The 22725-nt window shown below is 39.6% G+C and overlaps 1 protein-coding gene across 3 annotated transcripts in view; it reads left to right on the top strand.

Annotated features, from left to right (window-relative positions):
- PALM2AKAP2 (PALM2 and AKAP2 fusion) overlaps nucleotides 1-22725 on the top strand; it is a 324924-nt gene that overhangs the window by 187845 nt on the left and 114354 nt on the right. For all 3 annotated transcript variants that reach the window (XM_063082653.1, XM_063082652.1, XM_063082654.1), the window contains exon 6: nucleotides 1831-1916. In XM_063082653.1, coding sequence (XP_062938723.1) covers nucleotides 1831-1916 — 86 coding nt within the window. The remainder of the gene's footprint in view (nucleotides 1-1830; nucleotides 1917-22725) is intronic.

Here is a 22725-nt window from a genome sequence, read left to right as displayed (position 1 = left end):
AGTTATTTGTTAAGGAAATCAATAATGCAAACAAATATTACACAGAAAATTTTAACCTATTTAAGAAAAATAGTCTTTTTAATACTTTAGGTTATGATCAGTCATTTCCAAACTGGCAGTTATTATACCAATTATAAAATTTGTACCTGCTTATTAAAGTACACCCTGAGAAACTCTGCCAGGTATTACTTTCTTAGCCTTTAAGGAGATGATTTTACTTGCAATAAATCTATGTTTTAAAAAATATACTTGTCATTACTTCAGAGTTTTCACTAATATAGACCATGCCAACTATATTCACACATAATTGCATATGAATTAGTGCAGTTTTACTACTTTGTGTTCTTTGGTATTAGAGGAAAAACAAACACAGTGTTTTTCCTCTGCTCTCACGGCACAATCGACACAGAAGACCAACTTCTGACTTCTGGGCCCAGATGTGTGGAGCTTTTCCCCATGCATCAAGTAAGCTAGCAATTCAGCAGCAGACAGCAGCTGGGTGCCCTCCAATTCAATTCTGACACTATCTACCTGGAGATAGCATCAGCTCCTACAGGTTAAGGGCTCAGTCCCTAAGACTCCAAGACTGCTCCCCTCCCCCACTCCCAATTCCAATGCCAATTGCAAGCTACAAGTTGTTCTACCTGTGCTTCTGATGGACTGGCTGTAAATTGGGGTTCCCACAACTCTCTTCTTGGGTTCAGTTAATTTGCTGAGTAGCTCACAGAACTCAGGGACACACTTATGTTTACCAATTCATTTATAAAGAATATTATAAAGGATACATATGAAGAGATGCGTAGAGCAAAATCTGGAGGAAAGGGTGTGGAGCTTCCATGCCCTCTCGGGTGCACCACCCTCCCGGAACCTCCATGTGCTCAGCTGTCTGGAAACTCTCCAAACCCTATGCTCTTGGGTTTTTATGGAACCTTCATTGTGTCGGCATGATGAAAGTAGGGACAACTGTGTACAAATGTGGCAGGACAAAAAGCATATGATCTAACACTAACAGACTGGGTGGGGATACCCAGCAAGGCCTGTTTGTTTAGATTCTTCTTGTCCTGTCTGTGTGGCATTCCTTCCTCCCAGGTATGGGGCAGGACCCCTCCTGAAATGAGAGTCTTATCACCTACAATCAGACAAGGTGGGTCAGAGAATTTCTTTATGGCCAGCTCCAAGACAGAAAGGCAGGGGAAAGTTCCAAGAGCTATGGATGAAAACAAAATATGCATATCATAATATCATGATAGGTATTTCAGAACACCAGCCCTTTATCTCTTCTTTGAGGTTGGAGAGAGCAAAACCTTGTATCTTGCCAAATGTGTACTCTTGGAGATAGTCTGACAGCTTAAGAAGAAAGGAACACCAAAATTTCTGAAGACTTGGAGAGAAAGCTTGTGCAGATTTAAAAAATGACAGTAAACTCTTGGTTATTTCTATAGGTATGTGGAATTGAGAGCAGGGAATAACTTAGTCTGTGTTCTGGGATTCACTTTAAGCCCCGCATGAGACCTTAGTGAGAGGCCTGGATTCTGGAGGAGTTCTTCTAGCCTATTCTCGACTCTGGGTTAGGAGTAGAGCTCTCTGTAAGACATAGGACTTAAGACAATGGCCTCCAAAGTTGAGAAAAGGTGAAAATGAAAGAGGTGCTAACTGACCACAGCTCTGAAAGGAAGCTTTCCTGGTAACTGCCAGATAAGTAAGGGGCTATAGATTAGCATCGGTTTCCTTTACGAGTCACATGGAAGTGGAATCTGCAAAATGATGGCTATGTGTCTGTCCATGTTAGCTGAATTCACCTGGCTCAAATTGTACTTTTTTTTTTTTCAGGAGTCGTGTGGGAAAGTGTGCTGCTAAAGAGAGAAGAGGCAGCCTCGGATGCCACAGAAACATCCAGCCCAGATATGACTATCAAGGTAAGGTATCCTTTTCAGGTTGATTTGCAAAGTGCATCTCTAGAGTCAATGGAGCCTGTGGCAGGTTTTCCTGGGGCAAAATGAGCACTGCCATTCTATCCCGCTGGGGTTCCCTCTCTACTCACTGAAGTCTCGGGGAGACATCCAGATGTAAGATTTCCTGAAATTTGGGATCTGGATTAGGAAACCACTTGAAAGCCAGAACCTCACATGTGATTTCCAATGGGCTGTCGTTGTGTCTTTGGTGAATATCTACAGGTAGGCTGTTTGCAAGTGGTGACCCCCATGGGGACAGTGAAGCAAATCTGAAAATTCTGAGCTGAGAAATTGGGTCCCACTGTGCATTGTGAAGAAAGGTCAGAGAGCTGTAAAGTAGTTTTGATCTCAACTCAAGATTTCCAGTGATGTCAGCGAGAAGGCAGCACATGGCCCACTCCAGCAGGAACGCTAATAGCCAAAGGTTCACAAAATGAGTCATCTGGAAATCAACTTAGTTATCACTGTTCATATTAAATGCATGAATTTGTAATCATTGACTAGATTAAGGAATCTGTAGCAAAAGTTATCAGAGTGTCAACCACTTCCCTTCTATTACTGGATTAGACACAGAGGAAGGGTCTTCCTCTCCTGGAATTCTGCTAATGTTTTAGTTAACAAAGGCGTGGGAAGGGCTTTCTAACATTTTTGCTTGAAAGATTAGAATTTAAATGTACACTTCTGAATTTTTCTTTGAAAAACAAAATGTAATGTCTCTTTTTATACTGAGATATAACTGCAGATATTTCAGTCCTGGATTTATTAGTAGAGATAGTACAAAAGTATATACTTGTAAAGCATGAATTTATTCAAGCTTTCTTTTGTAATGTGTGGGCTGAACTTGTTATCTGTGTTACAAATGTTAGAGAAAGCAAGCAAACGTTAAAACAGTGAAACTATGTGAAAGATGGGTTAGTAGCCTGACTGGTCAAAAAGTCATCCAAGCTAAATATTACCTATTCAGTGCTCAAAGTTCATTTGCCTGTAATTATTTTCAGCAGAATTTGCAAGATGGTAATATAAATTACCATGATGTATTAGTGTTTTGTTGGCTATTGTTGCAAAAACTTACAAGTTTGAGTCTAGGACCACATTGGACAAAGGGAGATGGATGCTGATAGTAAAACCTGATGGATGTAGATTTGCTGTCTCGGGGAATCTGTCATCATTTTGAGAATTGGTATTTGAGATGTGTTGCCAGGATAGCTGCAGATGTGGTACAGACAGACAGTTACATGATCAGTAAGTCTTAAGTTTGTTTTTATAAGAGCAAATGGCATATTCTGACAGAAGCAAGTCTTGTTCAAGACCCATTTTATCTTATTTTATTTTAATATTTATTGATTTGTATATTTACATGGCAGCTGGCTGGTACAGGGATCGAACCCTGGACCTTGGTGTTATCCGCACCACACTCTAACCAATTGAGCTAACTGGCCAGCCCCCAAGATTGCTACTAAACCAGTCTACTCATCCTTGGTGCCAGCATCTTGACTGAAGTTGTATTTGGGCCCTTCTAGTTTAGATTCATTACCAATTGCTCTTTCTCTTCTCTTTTAATGATTACCTGGGAATTTTTTTTTTTATAAGAAAAGGATTTGGGGTTCATAAGAACCCACTCTGAGGAATAAACACCATGCATTTTAAATAGTTAAGCAAAATAGAAATATATTTAAATACATCAATAAATCCCTACGAATATTCTAGAGTTCCTCTGTTAATGCCACTGTCTTCTCAGTAAGGAATTTGTGAAACCGCTATGTGGGTATAACTAAGGGAAATGCTTCTGTTTAGATCTTCTCCTTTAGGTTTCCCAATTCTGCACCAATCATTGATTTTTCTTCCTGTGGTATCATACTGTTTCCCTCCCCACACTGCTTTATATATCCATTATGTCTTTGTATCCAAGTTAAGGTATTATTTTTTTTCTCTCTGTCTGTAAGCGCCTGATGTGCATTGATTAACCACCGCTGCTCCTCATATATTTATCTACAGCAATTCCTGTTTCTAATAGCTACTTTACATATTCTTGCAATATCAGCTATTCCTACCTTTTGTCCTGGGAAAACAAAATACTCTGTTAAAACATCAAATACAAAAAGACTTGATTCATTGATACTTCCCAAGGGAAATATCAGCAAAAATCACTACAATAGTTTGGTTTCTTTCCCTTTGCTCTTCTTGTGGTAGACATATCTATCTTAGTGCTTAGAAATTTTCTTTCTGAAAAAGGTGCAACATTTTTTGCAGTATCATAATTATGAATGTAGTTTTGTCTAATCTATGTAGTGTTTTAATACCTTATCTTATTTTGTGTATATTAAAAAATTTTTTTTTTTCTTAACGGAAGTAACAGCTTCTGAACATGTCTTATTTTGAAATGACAAAGTCATGCTTCTAAAAATATGTATGACTCAGATGAGTGAATTCATTCATAAACAGATTCCTGACATTCTAAGGAACATTGAACTAAGGGCATTTATATTAAAACCACCCACTAAATACAGTGATGTGGGTAGGAGCATTCTATGGGCCTGCTCGACAGTTTTAAACTACTCAGTGTAGCTGGTTGAATCATGAAACGCAGCCCCCCTGTGCCCTCAAAAAAAATACATCCAAGTCCTAACTCCTGGCACCTATAAATGTGACCTTATTTGGAACAAGGGTCTTTGCCGATGTAATTAAGAATCTAGAGATGAGATTATCCTGGTTCAACCAGGTGGGCTCTAAATCCAATGACACGTGCCCATATAAGAGACAGAAAAGAAAGAAACGCATATATATGGAGAAGGTCATGTAAAGGGACAGAAGCAGAGGTTGGAGCTGTGCAGCCACAAGCCAGAAAACACATGGAGCCACCAGCAGCTGGAAGAGGCAAGGAAGGAGACCCCTGTACGGCCGTAAGACGGAGTGCAGCCTGCCTGACTCCTTGATTCCGGACTTCTGGCCTCCAGAATTGTGAGGAAATTAGTTTCTGTTGTTTTAAGCCACCAAGTTTGTGGTAATTTGTAATGGAAGCCACAGGAAACTAATATACTCAAATTTTGCCAAGAATTGCACCTATACTTCTTGAGTGCTAATGACATAGAGGCTGACAAACCAGTATTACGCAGACCCACCACAATTTTCTTATTTTACTGTGCTCACTCTTCGCAAGTTGTTTTTACCTGTTCTTGTTTTAGGAGAACCACTCACTTTTTTCAGCCTTTATCATCATCATTCACTAGAAGAAAAGGGTAGTCTTATTTCAGGATAGCTTCTATGTTTTATCTTATTCTGTTTTGTTGCTTGTCCAGACACCGAATTTAAAAAAAGAAAAAAAAGTATGGGTCAGTATTTCCCAAAAGTTGCTTGACCATGGGAATCACCTCTAGCAGTGTAAAAAAAACAACAAAAACACAGCTTCCCGGGCTGCTTCTTTCTAAATTCAGATCCAGAAGATCTGGGTTTAAGAATTAGCATTTTTAATGTGTTCCAGCTTTATGATCAGCTTTGGAAAACGTTGTCTTAGCCCATCACTAACGCAGTATCAGAATGGTCACGTGAGCCCTTGGCTCTTTTGTCCAATTGATCTGAGATAGCATTTGGGGACTTCCCTGTTCAACATGGGTTAATTATTTCTCTTTTGAACACTGAGTAAGGCTCAGACTTTTCTGGACTTCCTTATTCTAACTCCAATTTCTTTGGTTTTTTTTTGTAACCACAAAAACAAATTACTTTTTTTAAAAAAAATTTTATTTTATCAATATACAATATGATTGATTTTTGTATCCCTTTACTGAATCCTCCCTCCCTGCCTCCCCTCCCTCCCATCAACCTCATATCTATTCACTTGTCTTAACAACTTCAAGGAATTGTGGTTGTTTTGTCTTCTTCCCGGCCCCCCCCCCTTGTTTGTTTGTATATTTATTCATCCATTTTTAGCTCCTACAGATAAGTGAGAACATGTGGTATTTCTCTTTCTCTGCCTGACTTGTTTCACTTAATATAATTTTCTCCAAGTCCATCCATGTTGTTGTGAATTGGAGTATTTCATTCTTTCTTATAGTAGAGTAGTATTCCATGGTGTAGATATACCACATTTTCGGTATCCACTCATCTGATGATGGACATTTGGGCTGGTTCCAACTCTCGGCTATTGTAAAGAGTACTGCGATGAACATGGGAGAACAGGTATACCTTCAACATGATGATTTCCATTCCTCTGGGTATATTCCCAGCAGTGGGATAGCTGGGTCATATGGTAGATCTATCTGCAATTGTTTGAGGAACCTCCATACCATTTTCCATAAAGACTGCACCATTTTGCAGTCCCACCAACAGTGTATGAGAGTTCCTTTTTCTCCACAACCTTGCCAGCATTTATCATTCAGTTTTTTGGATATTAGCCATCCTATTTCTTTTCTTTCTCTTCTCTTTGTGTGGCTGCTGGCTGGCTGGTATGGGGATCCTAACCCTTGACCTTGTTGTTATCAGTGCCGCACTCTAACTCAGCTGACCAGCCAACCCCCTTTAACTCCAATTTCCCTTCTAGCCTTGTCTTCCATTGTCTCTCTCTGTCCCCATTCTTGCCTTCTCTATCCAGTCTATTTGTAGCCAGAGTGATCTTTCAAAAAGGCCAATCTGATAATGTCCCTCTGCTTACAGTCCTGCTGGACGGTCCTGCCGGCCTTCCCATCGCTCTTAGAACAAAGACCAAACTACTACAGGTGCTGTGTTTTTTAAAACCCCATGGCATGGGCCGGCCCGTGGCTCACTCGGGAGAGTGCGGTGCTGATAACACCAAGGCCCCGGGTTCGGATCCCATATACGGATGGCTGGTTTGCTCACTGGCTGAGCGTGGTGCTGACAACACCAAGTCAAGGGTTAAGATCCCCTTACCGGTCATCTTTTTAAAAAAAAAAAAAAAAAAAAAAAAACCCCATGGCTTTCACTCACTGCTTTCTTGATCCATCACCTCTCCCTTCCTCTCTCTCCTAGCCTGGTTCACTCCTCTTTCTGTGTAGGTCTTTGGCTAAAATATTCCCTCCTGCAACAGCACTTTCTGATCAGTATGGCCTGTTACCTGCTCTTGCAGGACCTAGGACTTCTCCCTCATAGCCAGTCATGTAAATAACCATAGACGTTGTAGCATAATGTCTAGTCTCCCCTTCCAGAATGGCATTTCCATAAGGGCATGTGATGGAGTTTGGATGTGTTGTCCCCTCCAAAACTCATGTGGAAATTTGATCTCCAATGTGGCAGTGTTGGAAACTGATTGAGTCATGGGGGCGGATCCCTCATGAAGGGATTAATGCTCTCCCTGGGGGAGGGGGAAGTAATGAGTGAGTTCTCACTGTTAGTTCCCACAAGAGCTCGTTGCTTTAAAAGACTCTGGCACCTTCTCTCTCTCTCTCTTGCTTACTGTCGCCATATGATCTGCTTGTACCCGCTGGCTGCCTGCCACTTTCCGCCATGAGTAGAAGCAGCCTGAGGCCCATGCCAGATGCAGCTGTCCCAGAATCATAAGCCAAATAAACCTCTTTCCTTTATAAGTTACCCGGTCTCAGGTGTTTCTGTTATAGCAACACAAAACGGACTAAAACAGCATGTGTCCCCAGCACTTAGCTGAGTGTCTCACATACCCCTGTGCAACTGTCAGAACTTGTTGAATGAATGAATATATGAATGAACAAATGAAGATCAATCTTTCTCCAGGTTGCGGTTAAGCTAGATTTGGGGGCTTCCTCAAACTTTCTGTGTTCTCACCTGAGGGTCTTTCTCTTGCTGCTGTCCTTTCCAGCTTCCCCTCATGGGCCAATTTTCTCACTCAGTGTTTTGTTTTTTTACTTGTTGGAGGCTCTAAGTTGCAGTTCATTTTTTTTTTAAACCATTCTTTTCTTTTTTAATACAACTTTATTGAGGTATATAATTTTCGTTCCATAAAATACACCCATGTAAGTGTACAATTCAGTAATTTTTAGGGCTTCCTGGTGGCTCACTAGGTTAGAGCACGGTACTGATAACACCAAGATCAAGGATTCAGAGCCCCATACTGGCCAGCTACCAAAAAAAAGAAAGATTTTAATAATTTTTAGTAATTTTACCAACCATCACCACAATCCAGTTTTAGAATATTTTCATCATTCTAATAAGATCCCTTATGCACTCCTACAGTTAATCTCCATTCTCACTCCCAACCCCAAGCAACCACTTAATTCCTTTCTGTCTCTATAAATTGGCCTGTTCTGGACATCATTTCATGTAGCTGCAGTCACACGACATGTTGTCTTTTGTGTCTGGCTTAGCTTGATTTTTGGGGGGCTTATCCATGTTGAAGCGTCTTTCAGTATCCTTTTCTTTCCTTTTAATGCTGCATAATATTTCACGTAATGGAGATATGTTACTGTTTTTTTGTTTTTTTGTTTTTGATATTTGGTTTTTCTAGTTCATTCACAAGTTGATGGACTTTGGGGTTGTTTCTACTTCCTCATGGTAAATGCTGCTATGAAAAGTCACATGCAAGTCCTTGTGTGGTACTATGATTTGAATGTGTCCCCCTAAAGTTCATGTGTTGGAAACTTGGTTGCCATTGTGGCAGTATTGAGAGGTGGGGCCTTTGGAGGGAAATTGGAATAATGCCATTATCATGGGAGTGGGTCAGTTTTTTTCAGAGGTTGGCCCCCTTTTCCTCCCTGTCTCACTCCCTCTCACCCTTCCACCTCCTGCCCTTCCACCACGGGATGACTCTAACCAGATGCCGGCTCTGTGGTCTTGGACTTCCCAGCCTCCAGAAGCATGAGCCAAATAAACTCCTTTCTTTCTAAATTACCCAGTCCGTGGTATTATTCTGTTACAGCAACAGAAATCGCACTAACACATGCCAATATGTTTTCATTTGTCTTGGGTATGTATCTAGGAATGGAATTGCTGGGTCATATGGTAAATCTTTTTTTTTTTTTTTTTTTTCATATGGTAAATCTTCATTTAACTTTTTGAAGAACTGTTAGATTGTTTTCCAAAGCCGCTATACCATTTTACACCCCACCAGCAATGGCTGAGGTTTCCAGTTTTTCCACATCCTGGACAACACTTGCTGTTGTCTGTCTTTTTATTTTAGCCATCCCAGGGGGTATGAGGCAGTATCTCATTGTGGTTTTGATTTGCATTTCCCTGATGACTAATGACCTGAATATCTTTTCATGTGCTTATTGACCGTTTGTATGCAGTTAATTTTTAACGGCCTGTTTTCTTTTTTTTGACATAGTTTGTTCAGTTATTAAATTAGAGCATCTGTTCCTTCCAGGTGCTCAATGTTTTCAGAGTGAGGGGCCCTCCTCTCATGACTGTGGTGTGTGTGGGGTGCTCAACCCACCCTTCTCTTTAGGATCACTGTCCTCGGGTGTGTCTCATCAGCTCTTTTCTTTCTATTTCTTTTTCTCTCTCATCTTTCTTTTTCGCTTTCACATTGCAGCTTTTTTAAAAATTTCAATTATCTTTATTAGCTTATCAATGTTATTATTTTTATTGTGGTAAAATACACATAATGTAAAGTTTACCATCTTGGCCATTTTTAAGTATACAGTTCTGTAGCATTAAGTACATTCATAGTTTTCTGCAAGTATCACCATCATCCATTTGTAGAACTTTTTCATCTTCTCCAAGTGAAATTCTGTACCTATTAAATATTAGCTCTCCATTCATTCCTCCCCACAGCTCCTGGCAACCACTTAAATGTTATATTTATACTTAATACTATCTAGTTGTCTTCTCAAAGAGATTTTTAATATGTCTTGTTAATAGTAAAAAGCTATTAAGATGGCTAACCCTCAAACTAGCATTTTAATATTCTCTAGACAAGGCAAGCTAGAAAGGCAATCACTTTACATACACTTAAGAACAGTGTTCCCAAACAAAGTAGGAAGCTGCTATTTGCTAGATTTTTAAAGAAATTGCTGATCATAGAACTAATTTTTCTGGGCTGGCTCAGTTGGTTAGTAGCCTTATAACACCAAGGTCACGGGTTCAGATCCCCATACTGGCCAGCTACCCCATCCCTGCCAAAAAAGAACTTACTTTTCTTCTGGGGAGGGAACTGCCCAAGTCCAGCATGCTGAAAGTGTCTTGCCCTTATTCAGTTGGTATGTTGCTGCGAACCCCAAATTGCACCGGCATGGCTCTGGATTGTTTTCTTGAATTTTGTTTTATCTGATGACTGTACAAAACTGCATCAAATAATCCATGTTTAAGAAATACCTCCAGGATCAAAATTTTGTGATTTGGCTGTCATTTTAATCAAATACGCCTACTAAATCCCAAATGCCACCTTTACCTTGCTCTCTTGTTCTTTGTATACTAAGACTAAAAATTCAGTGTTTGCACAAAGGAGCACAAAAAATTCTAGTACACCAGAATTTTTCGCAGAAAGAAGCCTAGCATTCTTATTTGCATATGCAATATTTCTCACATTTAGGCAAGAAGCAAAGTTGGTACCCTTCAGGCAAGTTAGAGATTCTGGCAGTAAAACCATTTGCAAAGGGCACATTTCCTAATCAAGGAATTGGGAAAGCTACATTTAAAAAAAGAATGTTGTGATGTTGTGTCTATGGCCATATGACCCTGAACAAAGTACCTTATCTCAGAAGCTAATGATCCGGCCTGTTAAGTTCTTAGTGCTCTAGGCTTAAAAAAAACCAAAAAACAAAAAAAGGATGTCGCTTCTTTGTATGTAAAAGTTGCTGGGACAAACTGGAAAGGGTGAAGGGCAGATATTTTTCATTACAAAAGAGGAAAAACATTCAGTCTCTTCCGGTGGTGAATAGAGGCCACAGGTTACAGCTTTCTTTGGTTTTTGCTTTCCAAAAGCCATTCTGCTGTGGGCCTTTTGTTTCCAGTGGTGTCCAGGCAGTTGCCTCTTGTATTTGACGATGATGACATTGAGAAGGATTATTTTGTTCAGGGGCTCTGGACAAAATGACAATTTGGGAGTAGAAGTCCTTTCTACATTGTATACATACGTAAAGATCACTCTCTAAGTCTGCTTTCATGGTAGATTTTTTTTTTAATCCTTGAAACTGTTTAGGGTAGTGGATCTCAGAGGGGGTTGACAGTGGTGAGTAGTAGGTATACCAGGACTGTACAGGGCCATTTTTCACAATATCCCCTATTTGAGAATCACTGTCTTGAATTTTCTTTAAAATATACATTTTAAAGGAAATGGATATAAAAGACCCTGTTGTAAACTATAATATACTGTATCAATATGGGTTATTTATTATTCTTATGTGCTATTCTCTAATTGTCAAATAAAATGAATGTCAAATAAATGAGGTCACAACCATTGACAGTTCTCAATTATCCACGTATAGATGAGAAACATTCTAGGCAAATGAAAGATCTCAGGTACCTTTTCCTTTGCCATTGTATTTCTTCACCGTGTTCTCTTGCTAACAACAATAGCTGATATTGTTTGAACATTTGCTACTGTGCTGGACCCTTATGTGCACCATCTCTTATAATTCTCAAAATGGCCTTGCTTAGAAGGTACCGTTAATAATCAACCCCATTCTACAGATGTGGTCACTTAACCCAAGGTCTCAAAGTGAGCATGTTTTGAACCTAGGTAGAAAGACACTTTGTAGCCTCTCCATTTGGTATTAATGAATGCACATTTTTTTTTTTTTTTTTTTTTTTTAGCTAAAGCAGGGAAGCTCCACAGGTGGGGTGGGAGTAGCTTAGCCAGATAAAATGCTGGACAGGCATTTAAATTTGAATTTTAGATTATCAATGAATAATTGTTTAGTATTAGTATATCCCAAATATTGCATGAGACATTCTTCTACTAAGAAACTGTTTGTTATTTAGCTAAAATTCAAATTTAACTGGGTGTTCTGTATTTTTATTTGCCAAGTCTAGCAGCCCAAGGCAGGAGGGGTAATACATAGGAGGTGAAGGAACCACCTAATGCGGTTTGATTATCGCACTTTGGGATGGTTTGTGGGTTTGGACTCTTTTTTTACCATGACTTTTCCCATTTCAGGGATGACAATATATTATTAAGCTTTAAACTAGACATATATGTAGTTTCAGTACACACAATATACTGATAACTTATCGACAGACATCTCCTGATAGACTTTTTTCCTAGGAATCAAGGCTTCCATGTCAAGATTTGTGTAGCCCATGTCTTGATTTGTGATCCATGTCAAGATTTGTATAGTCCCCCCTCAGTATCCATGGGAGATTGGTTCCAGAACATCCTGCAGATACCAAAATCTGAGGATGCTCAAGTCCCTGATATAAAATGGCATAGTATTTGCATATAATCTATGCACATACTCCCATATGCTTTAAATCATCTCTAGATAACTTGTAATACCTAATACCATGTAAATCTATGTAAATAGTTGTTATGCTATATTTTTTGTTTTATTGTTGTATTGTTATTTTTTATTGTTTTTTTCCTATTTTTTTTTTGTTTTCCTAATATTTTTAATCTATGTTGGTTGAATCCTCAGATACAGAGGGTCTGCTGTACCTCATTGGTTTCTCTATGAAGTGAAACTATGGAAAACTCTGCCCCTTTTTTGTTTGTTTTCTCTTGGATTAAAAAACAAAACAAAACCCTTTTCCTTTATCTGGGTATATCATGACTTTTCTAAAGTCTGTTTGGGGATCTTCATTTTAGCCTGGCTGTTGGTGTTGGCCTGATTTCATTTTCTGCAAATAGCTTCATCATCTCCATTTTCAAAATGTTGATGAAATAGTCTTGTGTTTTTACTAACTCTATCACTTGGTAAAATTCCCTCTCTCTGAGTGTTGACTTCCTAAAATAGATGACATGAGCCTGGCTATTCCCAGCAAAAGTTCTGACACATTCACAAATATTTCCTGAATATATCAGTGTATTTCCTTCTATGCACATTTCAAGTGTTCCAGCAGTGGGAGAGACTAATAACAATATAGCTCTAGATATTGTCTCTTGTCACTGTCTCATATATCAGAGCCCAATTGCAGTTTAACCTGTTTTCTTAAGAATGATCTGAGGGCTGGCTGGTTAGCTCAGTTGATTAGAGCACAGCATTGTAACACCAAGGTCACAGGTTTAGATTCCCATACCGGCCAGCCACAACAAACAAACAAACAAACAAACAAAAACAGTAAAAGAATGATCTGCCCTAATCCAACTCATTGTAAAACAGGGTTCATTTGCAAGTATCACAGTCTATGACTTCCAATAGAACTAAGCCAAGCAAACCAAACACAAAACCCATTGACAGAAACCATTTGGTCTTTGGTGCTATTGGAAGGTAACCAGTCTGGTTCCCATTTAGGCAGGGAGCAAGTTTGCCTATCCAGTTAATGTATGACTAAATTATCATTTATGTCCCTGAGGGTTTGGAATGATCACAAGTTATTTTTGAAAACCTGGGTAGAAATCATGTGGTCATTTACAATAGGCCTAGTCCTTTCAAAACAAGGTCTCATAAATCTTGGGCATCATTCTCAGGAATATCTGTTGGATTCATAGGAAGAATGATCTTACTTCATTATGTAAATACTTAAGAGTTTTTAGGGGTAAATCTAGTGCTCCTATCTTAATAAATTATCAAATGTCTTTCCCGTCTTTCTTGTACCCATTCTCCAATGGCCTTCCTCCTCGCTTTCTGCCGTTGTAGTGAAAACAAAAATACACTTAGTAAAATTCATGACGCACATGTAAATGGTATGTCAAAAAATAAAACATGCGCTCAGACAAGATGATTAATTCATTGGCTACAAGAACAGGCTGCAAAACACTCATAGGTCTACGTACCCAGAACTGGGCTGTTTTGACATCACTTGAGCTTGCTGACATTGCAACAATTGCTTCTTGCTCAGAAAAGAGCTAGTGGAGACATGACATTTATTTTAGCTCAGCATTCATAGATCTGTTTCTGAAAAGAAAAAGGTACCAGCAGCTACAATCCTCACTCCCTCTCCCCAAGGGATCTGGGCTAGAGGAAAGGATACTGAATCTGTCGTACTCTCCATATGCTCACAGATTGCGAGTTTTCATCTCCAACAATATGTGCTTTCTAGTGAATTTCAGTTTCATAAAATGAATAATGAGGATAATATCTAAAGTTTATCGAGAACTTTCCACGCATCAGGCATCGCTCTGGGTGCTTAGGTATTATAATATTTATAATTCTTACCACAACCCTATGAGGCAAGTACTTCAAGTATCTCTAGTTTACATGGAAAGAAAACAAGGTTCAGAGAGATTAAGTAAGTTGTCTAAGGTCACACAGCCAGGGAGTGCCAGAGCCCAGGTCTAACTCAGGCAGCACTTGCTCTTTTATTTTTGGCAACTGGCTGGTATGGGGATAGAACCCTGGACCTTGATATTATCAGCACCATGCTCTAACCAACTGAGCTAACCGGCCAGCCAGCTCTTGCCCTTAATGACTATGTCATACTGCTTTGCCCAGTAGAACAAAATGATGATTCTTGTACGCAAACAGAGTAAGCAGGTCTTCCTGGCCTCACAGTCCTGATCACTCAGGGAGCTTTTAATGTAGCTCTGTTGGCACTCATTCTGCAAATGCAAAGCTGGAGTTGACCTAGAGGGACAAGACTATATTTCCATTCCTGAGGATGGGTTGTTTATCAGGTTTATCCTTGGGCCAGCACCCTGTCAGCATTCCGATTACATTTTTCATTATCATTCTACTGCAGTGATTCACGAATATAGTAAAACGGAAGGGCCTCTCCAGGAAATAAGGGGAGCTGGGCCTGCAGTGAAAAAATAGAGCTTTCATTGAATCTGGAGAAATTTAGTATACAGACATCCTATAATATTTATTAGGAGACCACTATACCCACCATACTTGAGCTTGAGGCAGTTTTTTCTTTCAGCTTCCTATTTGCATTTTTATGTTGTTCCACAAATAATACAGCATTTATGTATTATTAACTTATTGAATGTTGTATCACATGCTTTTTATAGAAGCAGTCTTCAAAAAGTTCATAGAAAGATTAATAGTATCTTTTAATTCTATTTTTCTGTGAACTTTTTTTTTTTTTTTTTGCCGTGAACTTTTTGAAGTACCCCCAGATGTGGCATAACTTAAGCAGGTTAAGTTTTGGGGGTGATTTTTAAAAAATAAATGTTAATAAACTCTTTGGAATTTTGAAGACAAAATCTTATTTAGGTTGAGAAATAGATAAACATTCCTCCATTAACAATTATTTTTATTCTTCTTAATGTGTTAGAAATGTTGGTTCTTGCAAAGAAAATATGAACAAATCCCAAATCCAAAAAAAATTTCCAAGTTCATATGAAGTTTATCCCATGAGTGACTTAGGAAAATCCCTCTCAAGAAAAATGGCATTGCAAAAGAGGCAAAGAATCTTTTTTTGACTGAAAGTGTGCAACCTGATTCTAAGCATTCTTTGTAGTATTTGATAGTTTTTAAAAACAAACCCTTCCCTCCATGTGGATTTTGTCAAATTTTCTTATCCTGTAACCATTGTTAACTCATCCTTCCTCCTATTTTCTTCTCTTCTCCCACCTTTTTCTTCCCTCCCTTCCTTCTCCCTCCCTTCCATCTTTGCTTCTTTCTTTCCTTTTTTCTTAACCCCCTCTTCTCCTTCCTCCCCTTCTTTCTCTTTCTTTTTTCCAGTATTTACTATGGGCCGGGCACTGTGTTAACCACTTTACCTGCGTCCTTCCATTTAACCCTCACAGCTACACCATGAGACAGGTGCTCTTATTTGTCCAGGTGAAGAAATTGATGCTCTGAAGGTAAATGACTTTCTCAAGGACACAAATTCTGGAAGAGCAGAGTCAGGATTCAATCCTGGGTCTGTAATATTCCAGAACCCACAGTTTATTGCTTTCCATACAATGAATAAGCATTTCTTTTAAAATTGGGAAAATATTTTGATTAAAATTAAAAGCAGGAAGATAGCTATGATCTTCTAGAAGAAAGAATTAGCCAAGAACTGATCTGATCTAAGACCACTGTGTTGTTTTGGACAGGCCATGGGGCAGTCATGCAGTTACAAAGTAGTGGACTGGCACAGATTAATAACAAACACCCAGCACCTACTGAGAATCTAAAAATGTATGTTCTATGGCCTATATGCTTTGATTTACCCAATGCATTTCATAAATCCATGATATAGCCACTATATAATTGTCCCCATTTTAAAGACTAGGAAACTGAGGCAGAGGGAGAAAAAGTAACCTGTGGAAGGTCCGTCCCAGAGTCAGTGGGGGAATGAGGGTTCTGCCTGCACAGCATGTCCCCTAGCCACCAGAGCACCACTTGCCTGTGATCCTCATGTGCTCTTCTGCCTACACGTTTCTTGGGAAGTGCTGAGCCAGTTAACTTCACAACCAGCCACTCACTTGGAATTCAGATCCATAGCAAAGAAAATCCATAGAGTCGGTTTTCCCCATGGAGGGAATCAATAACTGTCAAGCCATACTTTCTTTGTATGAATGACATGTCTGAAAATAGCTGTGTTTGTGATGGAACAAAAGGGAAAAGAATGCGATAGATAATAGGACAGAAAAATGAAAGGCCAATTGAATTCACCCATGGTAAATGTTAGGAAATGAAGGGACAATGTGATCTTTTTATATGACGTATTAAATTCTTCTTGGCATCTCCTTATGGGAAAATCTAGGTTAGTATTTTATTTACATATAATTTTCTTTTTTGGTTTAGTGTTTTAAAAGCATAACTTTTTTTTAATGTCAAGTTCAAAAACTATTTTACCCAGTAGAATTTAAAAGGCTGTTTTGGTAAGTTGTACTTTGTTTTTGAAAAAAAAATTTCCTAGAAACCCTGATCAAATGGGGATTTGGGGAGAACTAGTTAATAAGAATATTTTGTTGTACTGAGAACAAGAAGTATTTGGCCATGCATCTGATAAATATGTGCTGAATGCCTCCTAAGTGCAGTGCTTTGTGTCATGGGCCTGGTGCAGCCTCTCCTTCCAATTATTCTGGAATCTGACTGCACCATTAATATCACCACTCCACCTTTACTATCCTACTTTAGGCCGTTATCATCTCTTGCCCAGATAGTTACTATAGTTTCTTTTTTTTTTTTTTTTTTTTTGTCTTTTTCGTGACCAGCACTCAGCAAGTGAGCGCACCGGCCATTCCTATATGGGATCCGAACCCGCAGCGGGAGCGTCGCTGCGCTCCCAGCGCAGCACTCTACCAAGTGCGCCACAGGCTCGGCCCGTTACAATAGTTTCTAAGTGATGTCCTAATCAATCTTTTCCCTTTCTGTAATACAGACTCCACACCGAAGTAGCCACAGTGATCTTTAAAAAAACCTAAACCAGGGCTGGCCCCGTGGCTCACTCAGGAGAGGGCGGCACTGGTAGCGCCGAGGCCGTGGGTTCGGATCCTATATAGGGATGGCCGGTGCGCTCACTGGCTGAGCGTGGTGCAGACAACACCGTGCCGAGGGTTGCGATCCCCTTACCGGTCAAAAAAAACCACCTAAACCAAATCAAGTCATTTATTTGTTTAAAGTAATTCATTGGCTTCTCATCTTGTTCAAGAAGGAAAAAGAATCCAAAGTAGTTATCAAGGCTTGCCAGGACCCTTTCCTCATCTATTCTTGCTCAGCTCTGAAGGCCTCCTGGCTGCTTCAGACGTGGCTGCTCAGAGTCTCTGCTGTTCCCTATGCCAGAATGCTTTCCCCTTTGTCATCTCCATGGCTTACTCCCTTGCTTTTTCCAGGTCTCTGCTCTAATATCACCTTATTAAGGAGTCCCTTTTTGACCACGCTATGTAAAATACTACTCACACCGCCATCCCCCACTGCCATCAGTATCTATCCCTTCACCCTCCTTCATTTTACTTTATAACAATTACCACCTACTGACATTTCTAATATCTACACAGGTTAATTCAATTGGCCTTCGATTTTCCTTCCTATTCATGGCATTTTTCTCCCTTGTTTGTTGTTTATCTTCCCCCATCTTTCATTCCCTATTAGGATGTAAGCTCCATGAGCACAGGAACTTTTTATTCATTTTTTTCATTTATTCGATAAATATTTAATGAGCACCTACTCTATGCCATACTCTGAGCATCTAGAAATTAACAGAAGAGACTAGGTTCCTGTATTCATGTAGATTACATTTTAGTAGGGGGAGGTAGACAAGAAACAAAGAAATAAGCAAGTAAATATATTATATGAAAGATGGTGATAAAGGCTTTGGACAGAAATCAGAATGTTGTTGGGTAGGGTGACATGGTTATATGGCTCTGTCTTTATCGAAGTGGACAAGACTGTAGGAAGAGCAGGTTTTGGAGGACATTAGGAATTTTGCTCTGTACTTGTTATTGTTAAGATGCCCTCTAGGCATCCAGTAGAGAGGTCAAGTATGAGTCTGGAGTTCCAGAGAGAGTGCAGGCTGAGATATAAATTTGGGATTCATCAGTGCATAGCCACAGATTAAAAATTAAAACTTTGGAAAATTAAAAATTTGGAAAATAAGGAAGAACCTGAAAAGGAGACCAACAGAAAATGGCCAGCAAGGTCTGAGGAGAACCAAGAGAGAGTTTTGGAAGCCAAATAAAAGAAGTAGTTCAAAAAGGAGTGACTGAGAGTCTGTGTTGAGTCCAGCTGAAGGATTAAGTCAGATGAGATCTGAGAAATGATTGGATTTGGCATCCCTGAGGTGACTGGTGACTCTGACAAGTGCTGTGGAGTGACAGGGGCAAAGAAAGAAGGGGACGGGGGAGGGACGGGGGAAGGGCGGGGTGGGTGGGACAGGAAATGGAGACAAAAAGTGAAAACACCTCTTCAAGAATGTTTGCTTTACAAGAGAATAGAGAATCAAGCGGTAGCTGGAGAAGGATATAGGATCAAGAAATTTTTTGTTGCAATAATCAGCTACAATGTATATCGACAAAATAAAATTTTTTTAAAAAAAGGAAATAAAAATAAATAAATAAATAAATTTTAAAAAAAAGAAATTTTTTGTTTGTGTTTGGTGGCTGGCCGGTGTGGGGATCCGAACCCTTGACCTGTATCAGCACCGCGCTCTGATCAACCAAACTAACTGGCCAGCCCTAGAAGTTTTTAAAAAATTATTGTGGTAGAAAACACATAACAGGATATCTACCCTCTTTAGAATGTTTTAAGCGTGCAGTATAGTATTGCTAACTATATGCACGAGATTTTTTTTTTTAAGTGGAAGAAATCACAGCATTTTTGATGAGATAAGAGAAAATTTAAGTTGCATGGGAGGATACAATTGTTGGGACAATATCCTAGAGGAGATGAGAAGGGAGGATTTGGAGGGACAAAGAGGCCGAGCAATTTTCCTAAATTCACATGGCCAGTAAGTGGCAGAGCAGGATTCGAACCCAGGCCTTCTGGCTCCAGAGACACTGACATTTAGTTGTAGTGTAAAATGAGGAAAATGGGTTGGATGACATGTAGCTTTCTTCCTGCTCTAGTTCTCATGTCTTTAACATTCTGATATGTCTTCACCCATCCCAAGCTAGTAAAGAAAATGCCCAATATAACACAGCAGCAGCAGCAGCCACCTATCTGAATACAGTTCTTGTCTCTGTGTCTGCCTGTCTTGTCACAAGCAGTCTGTAAACTACTTAGCAGTCAGGCACTTCGGCTCCTCTCCTCGATGCCGAGTCCTTTATAGGAGTCACCATTTCTGATACCTGCAGCTTTATTCATTTATGTTATCTGTTTGGCTTCTTAAAGTATTTGAATTTGCAATGCCAGTTCCTAAATTTAACTAGACAGTGGTCTAAAATGAAAAGGAAGGGTGAGAGGGAGAAAGAGAGGTAGGCAGGGAAGGAATGAGAAAAGGAAGAAAGGAAGGCAGGAGGGAGAGGGCAAGGGAGCTGTAGAGAAGGCGTTTACTTGATGAGTTGGAGAATCCTCAAGGGCAAGGTGGGTATGTTTGCTTTAGTTGATTTTGTTATAAGCTATTGTGGTTTCTAAAGTGATTTTACTTTGGCCACAGTCCCAATCCAACAGAGGTTTCAATATGCTGTAGAGGAAGCTATTAACAGTCTCCATATTTAAATGATCTTAACACCTTTAATCTTAATGGTTACTTAGAGAAGTAATTAACTTATTCTGGGTATATAAACTTAAAATGCCTTTGTTAAAATGCCTTTGTTATACAGCCTCATCTTCAGTGAACTTACATTAATGCTAGGATAAGCTCAATACAGCAGAAGGAAAAAGCCTATTTTCTCATTGGATAGTTCTCAATATTAAAACGTTTGATGAGTAAGTCAGAGACTACTGCAAAGACTGTCTGCGATAATCAGAATTCTTAAAATTAAAATTTCAAGATTTAGTCTTTTTTTTCCCCCCTAATATGACTGCAAGTCCTTATGGTTCTTGGCATAAATTAACAGCCTGTGCTTGAACGTTCTGGGGGAAACACTCAGGAATTACTAGGAAAATGTTACAATCTCATTTCCTAAAAACTAAAAATAATTTTCCATCTTACCTAAAATTGAAAAGGAGTTAAGCACCACTGGAAATGAAAGGTAGGCTTGCATTTAAAACAGAGGTCACTAATGAGAAGCAAGTTCACTTGGTTGACTCAGTGAAAACTGTCTTCTGGGACTCCATGTTGTTGGCACTGGTTTTCTAGCATCCTATTTGTGAACAAGCTGTGCATCTTCCAAATATATTAGGCATATTTTATGTTTTCAATGCCATGCTTAAAGAACACCTTGTTTTATGCTGTCTGCCCTATAGGGCATGAACTCTGGAGCAATTACTTGTTTTTTTTTTATTCCATATACATATGGAATACATATTTTTTTGTTTTTCTTTTACAGCAGGAGATCCAAACCCATGACCTTGGCATTACAAGGCTGCACTCTAACTAACTGAGCTAACCAACCAGCCCTATTTGCTAAAATTTTTAAATGCTTCAGTTGTTAAATGAGAGAAGATTCTCAGCCAAGAAACAAAGAACTTGGACCTCATAGGACTTTGTTGTTGCTAATTGCCAAAGTAACACACATGTACATTCTTGTCATTAGCACACAGGCTTGGAGGCCTCTGAAACCCAGATGTGGGACCCACAGTAAGTCCTCTCCTGTAGCCACCTGCTACATCTTGCTTGCTTTACCCCAGGAACTCTGTCCTCTGGACTCTCCCTTCCCCACTGTCATCCCTCCACACAAATAGCCTCTTTTCACCACCCTTTCCAACACAGGCTTCCCATGTTGCTCCTTTCCATGGAAGATTTTAATTTGGAATAGCATCTGACTTTTTCTTTATACTGGTAACATTGAAGTGTTCATTACACCGCACAATCTGGATGACGCAAAGTCACCTGATTGTAGAGAAGCAAGTCCAGCTGCAAGGTGGGATGCAATGGAAACAACTAGATGGGAAACGTTGCCTGGGTTTTGGAACGTTTCAGTGGAGTGTTTTGAGGTCTTTTGGAAAGAGTCTCAAGCAGCTGGGGTGAATGTAATCAGGTCACCATTTCCTTATGGGAGAGGGTTTGGCTGAGGAGAGGCCAAGTGTGAGGATGCAGGGAAAGGAAATAAATGTGGAATGGACAGGAAATAAACTTACTCGGGCACAGGAAGCTGGAGACCCTGGAGAGGAAATGAAGGAAGGGCAGGCACCACAAACTAGGCCAACAACGAGAGTCAACACAGTCTCAGAGCCAAGTGTTCTCGTATGACGCTGTCCCTGTCACTGTGTTCACTTGCTCTCTTCTTTCCCAGACAAGGATGATTGTACCCACCCACATGGTTCCCAAACCAGGCTGTGTAACAGAATCAGATGAAAACCTCAAACAAATACAGATTCCTAGACTCTGGATCACCTAGGGAAAGGAACCAGGAAAATTTTTCCACAAGTAACACTGCTTTACAACATCTGAAGAGTTCACCACCACTCAGCAACCAGGCCTAACCTTAGAGAAGAAACGGGTTTTAGAAGCTGTTTTAAATTTGATAAAACACAAGTATAAGTCAGTATAAATAGTCCTTAGACTGACACATGTCAGTCTTTTAGGTTATGTATTCAGAAAGTTGATAGATCATCCCTGCTATGAAAAAGCCAATGATGCTTAATCTAGAGATGACCTTTTTGCCCTTAACTAAGAATCAGAGATCAAGTGGAGAAATATCTTCACTGGAAAATCCATAAACATAGAAAACATCCAGATGAATAGTGTAAAACAACTATTAGTTACTCTCTAACTAAGGAGATGACTTGTGTGAATCCTAAGACATGGTTGTCTGGCTATCCCACGCTCTCCAGCCAGCATGGGGTAAATCTTTCCTTTTATATTTAAGTTAAAATTGCTTGGACCCCTACAGACATAGTAGTGTTGGAAGTTGTCCAGTACTCACCCACTATTTTTATGGATTTTTTTTTTTTTGGCAGCTGGCCAGATGGAGATCTGGTGGTACAAGGCTGCACACTGACAACTGAGCCAACCATCCAGCCTTTATGGATTTTTAACTTGAGTGGGGCCATGGTGGATTGGGGTTAGTTCTCCTGGTCACGTCTTGTTCTGATTTCCTGTCTCCTCTGAATTCTTACTTTCTTATTTATCTTGCCTCCTGTGCTTGATCTACGCTCTGCACAAGCCACATGTAAGTCCCTTGCCTTTGGTTCTCCAAACAAATTCTGCCATCGGAAGTTTAAGGGTTACCAGAAGTGCTTACATCACAACATAACCCTCAAACAACTTAAAAATGTACATTAAATATTCTCTTTTTTTTGGTCCTCTCTGTGACCTAGAATTTCTGATTTAC

Source organism: Cynocephalus volans, chromosome 17 (genome assembly GCF_027409185.1).
Source record: "Cynocephalus volans isolate mCynVol1 chromosome 17, mCynVol1.pri, whole genome shotgun sequence".
Taxonomy (NCBI): domain Eukaryota; kingdom Metazoa; phylum Chordata; class Mammalia; order Dermoptera; family Cynocephalidae; genus Cynocephalus; species Cynocephalus volans.
The sequence above is the reverse complement of the archived record's forward strand: the minus strand, read 5'-3'. Positions and strand labels throughout refer to the sequence as shown.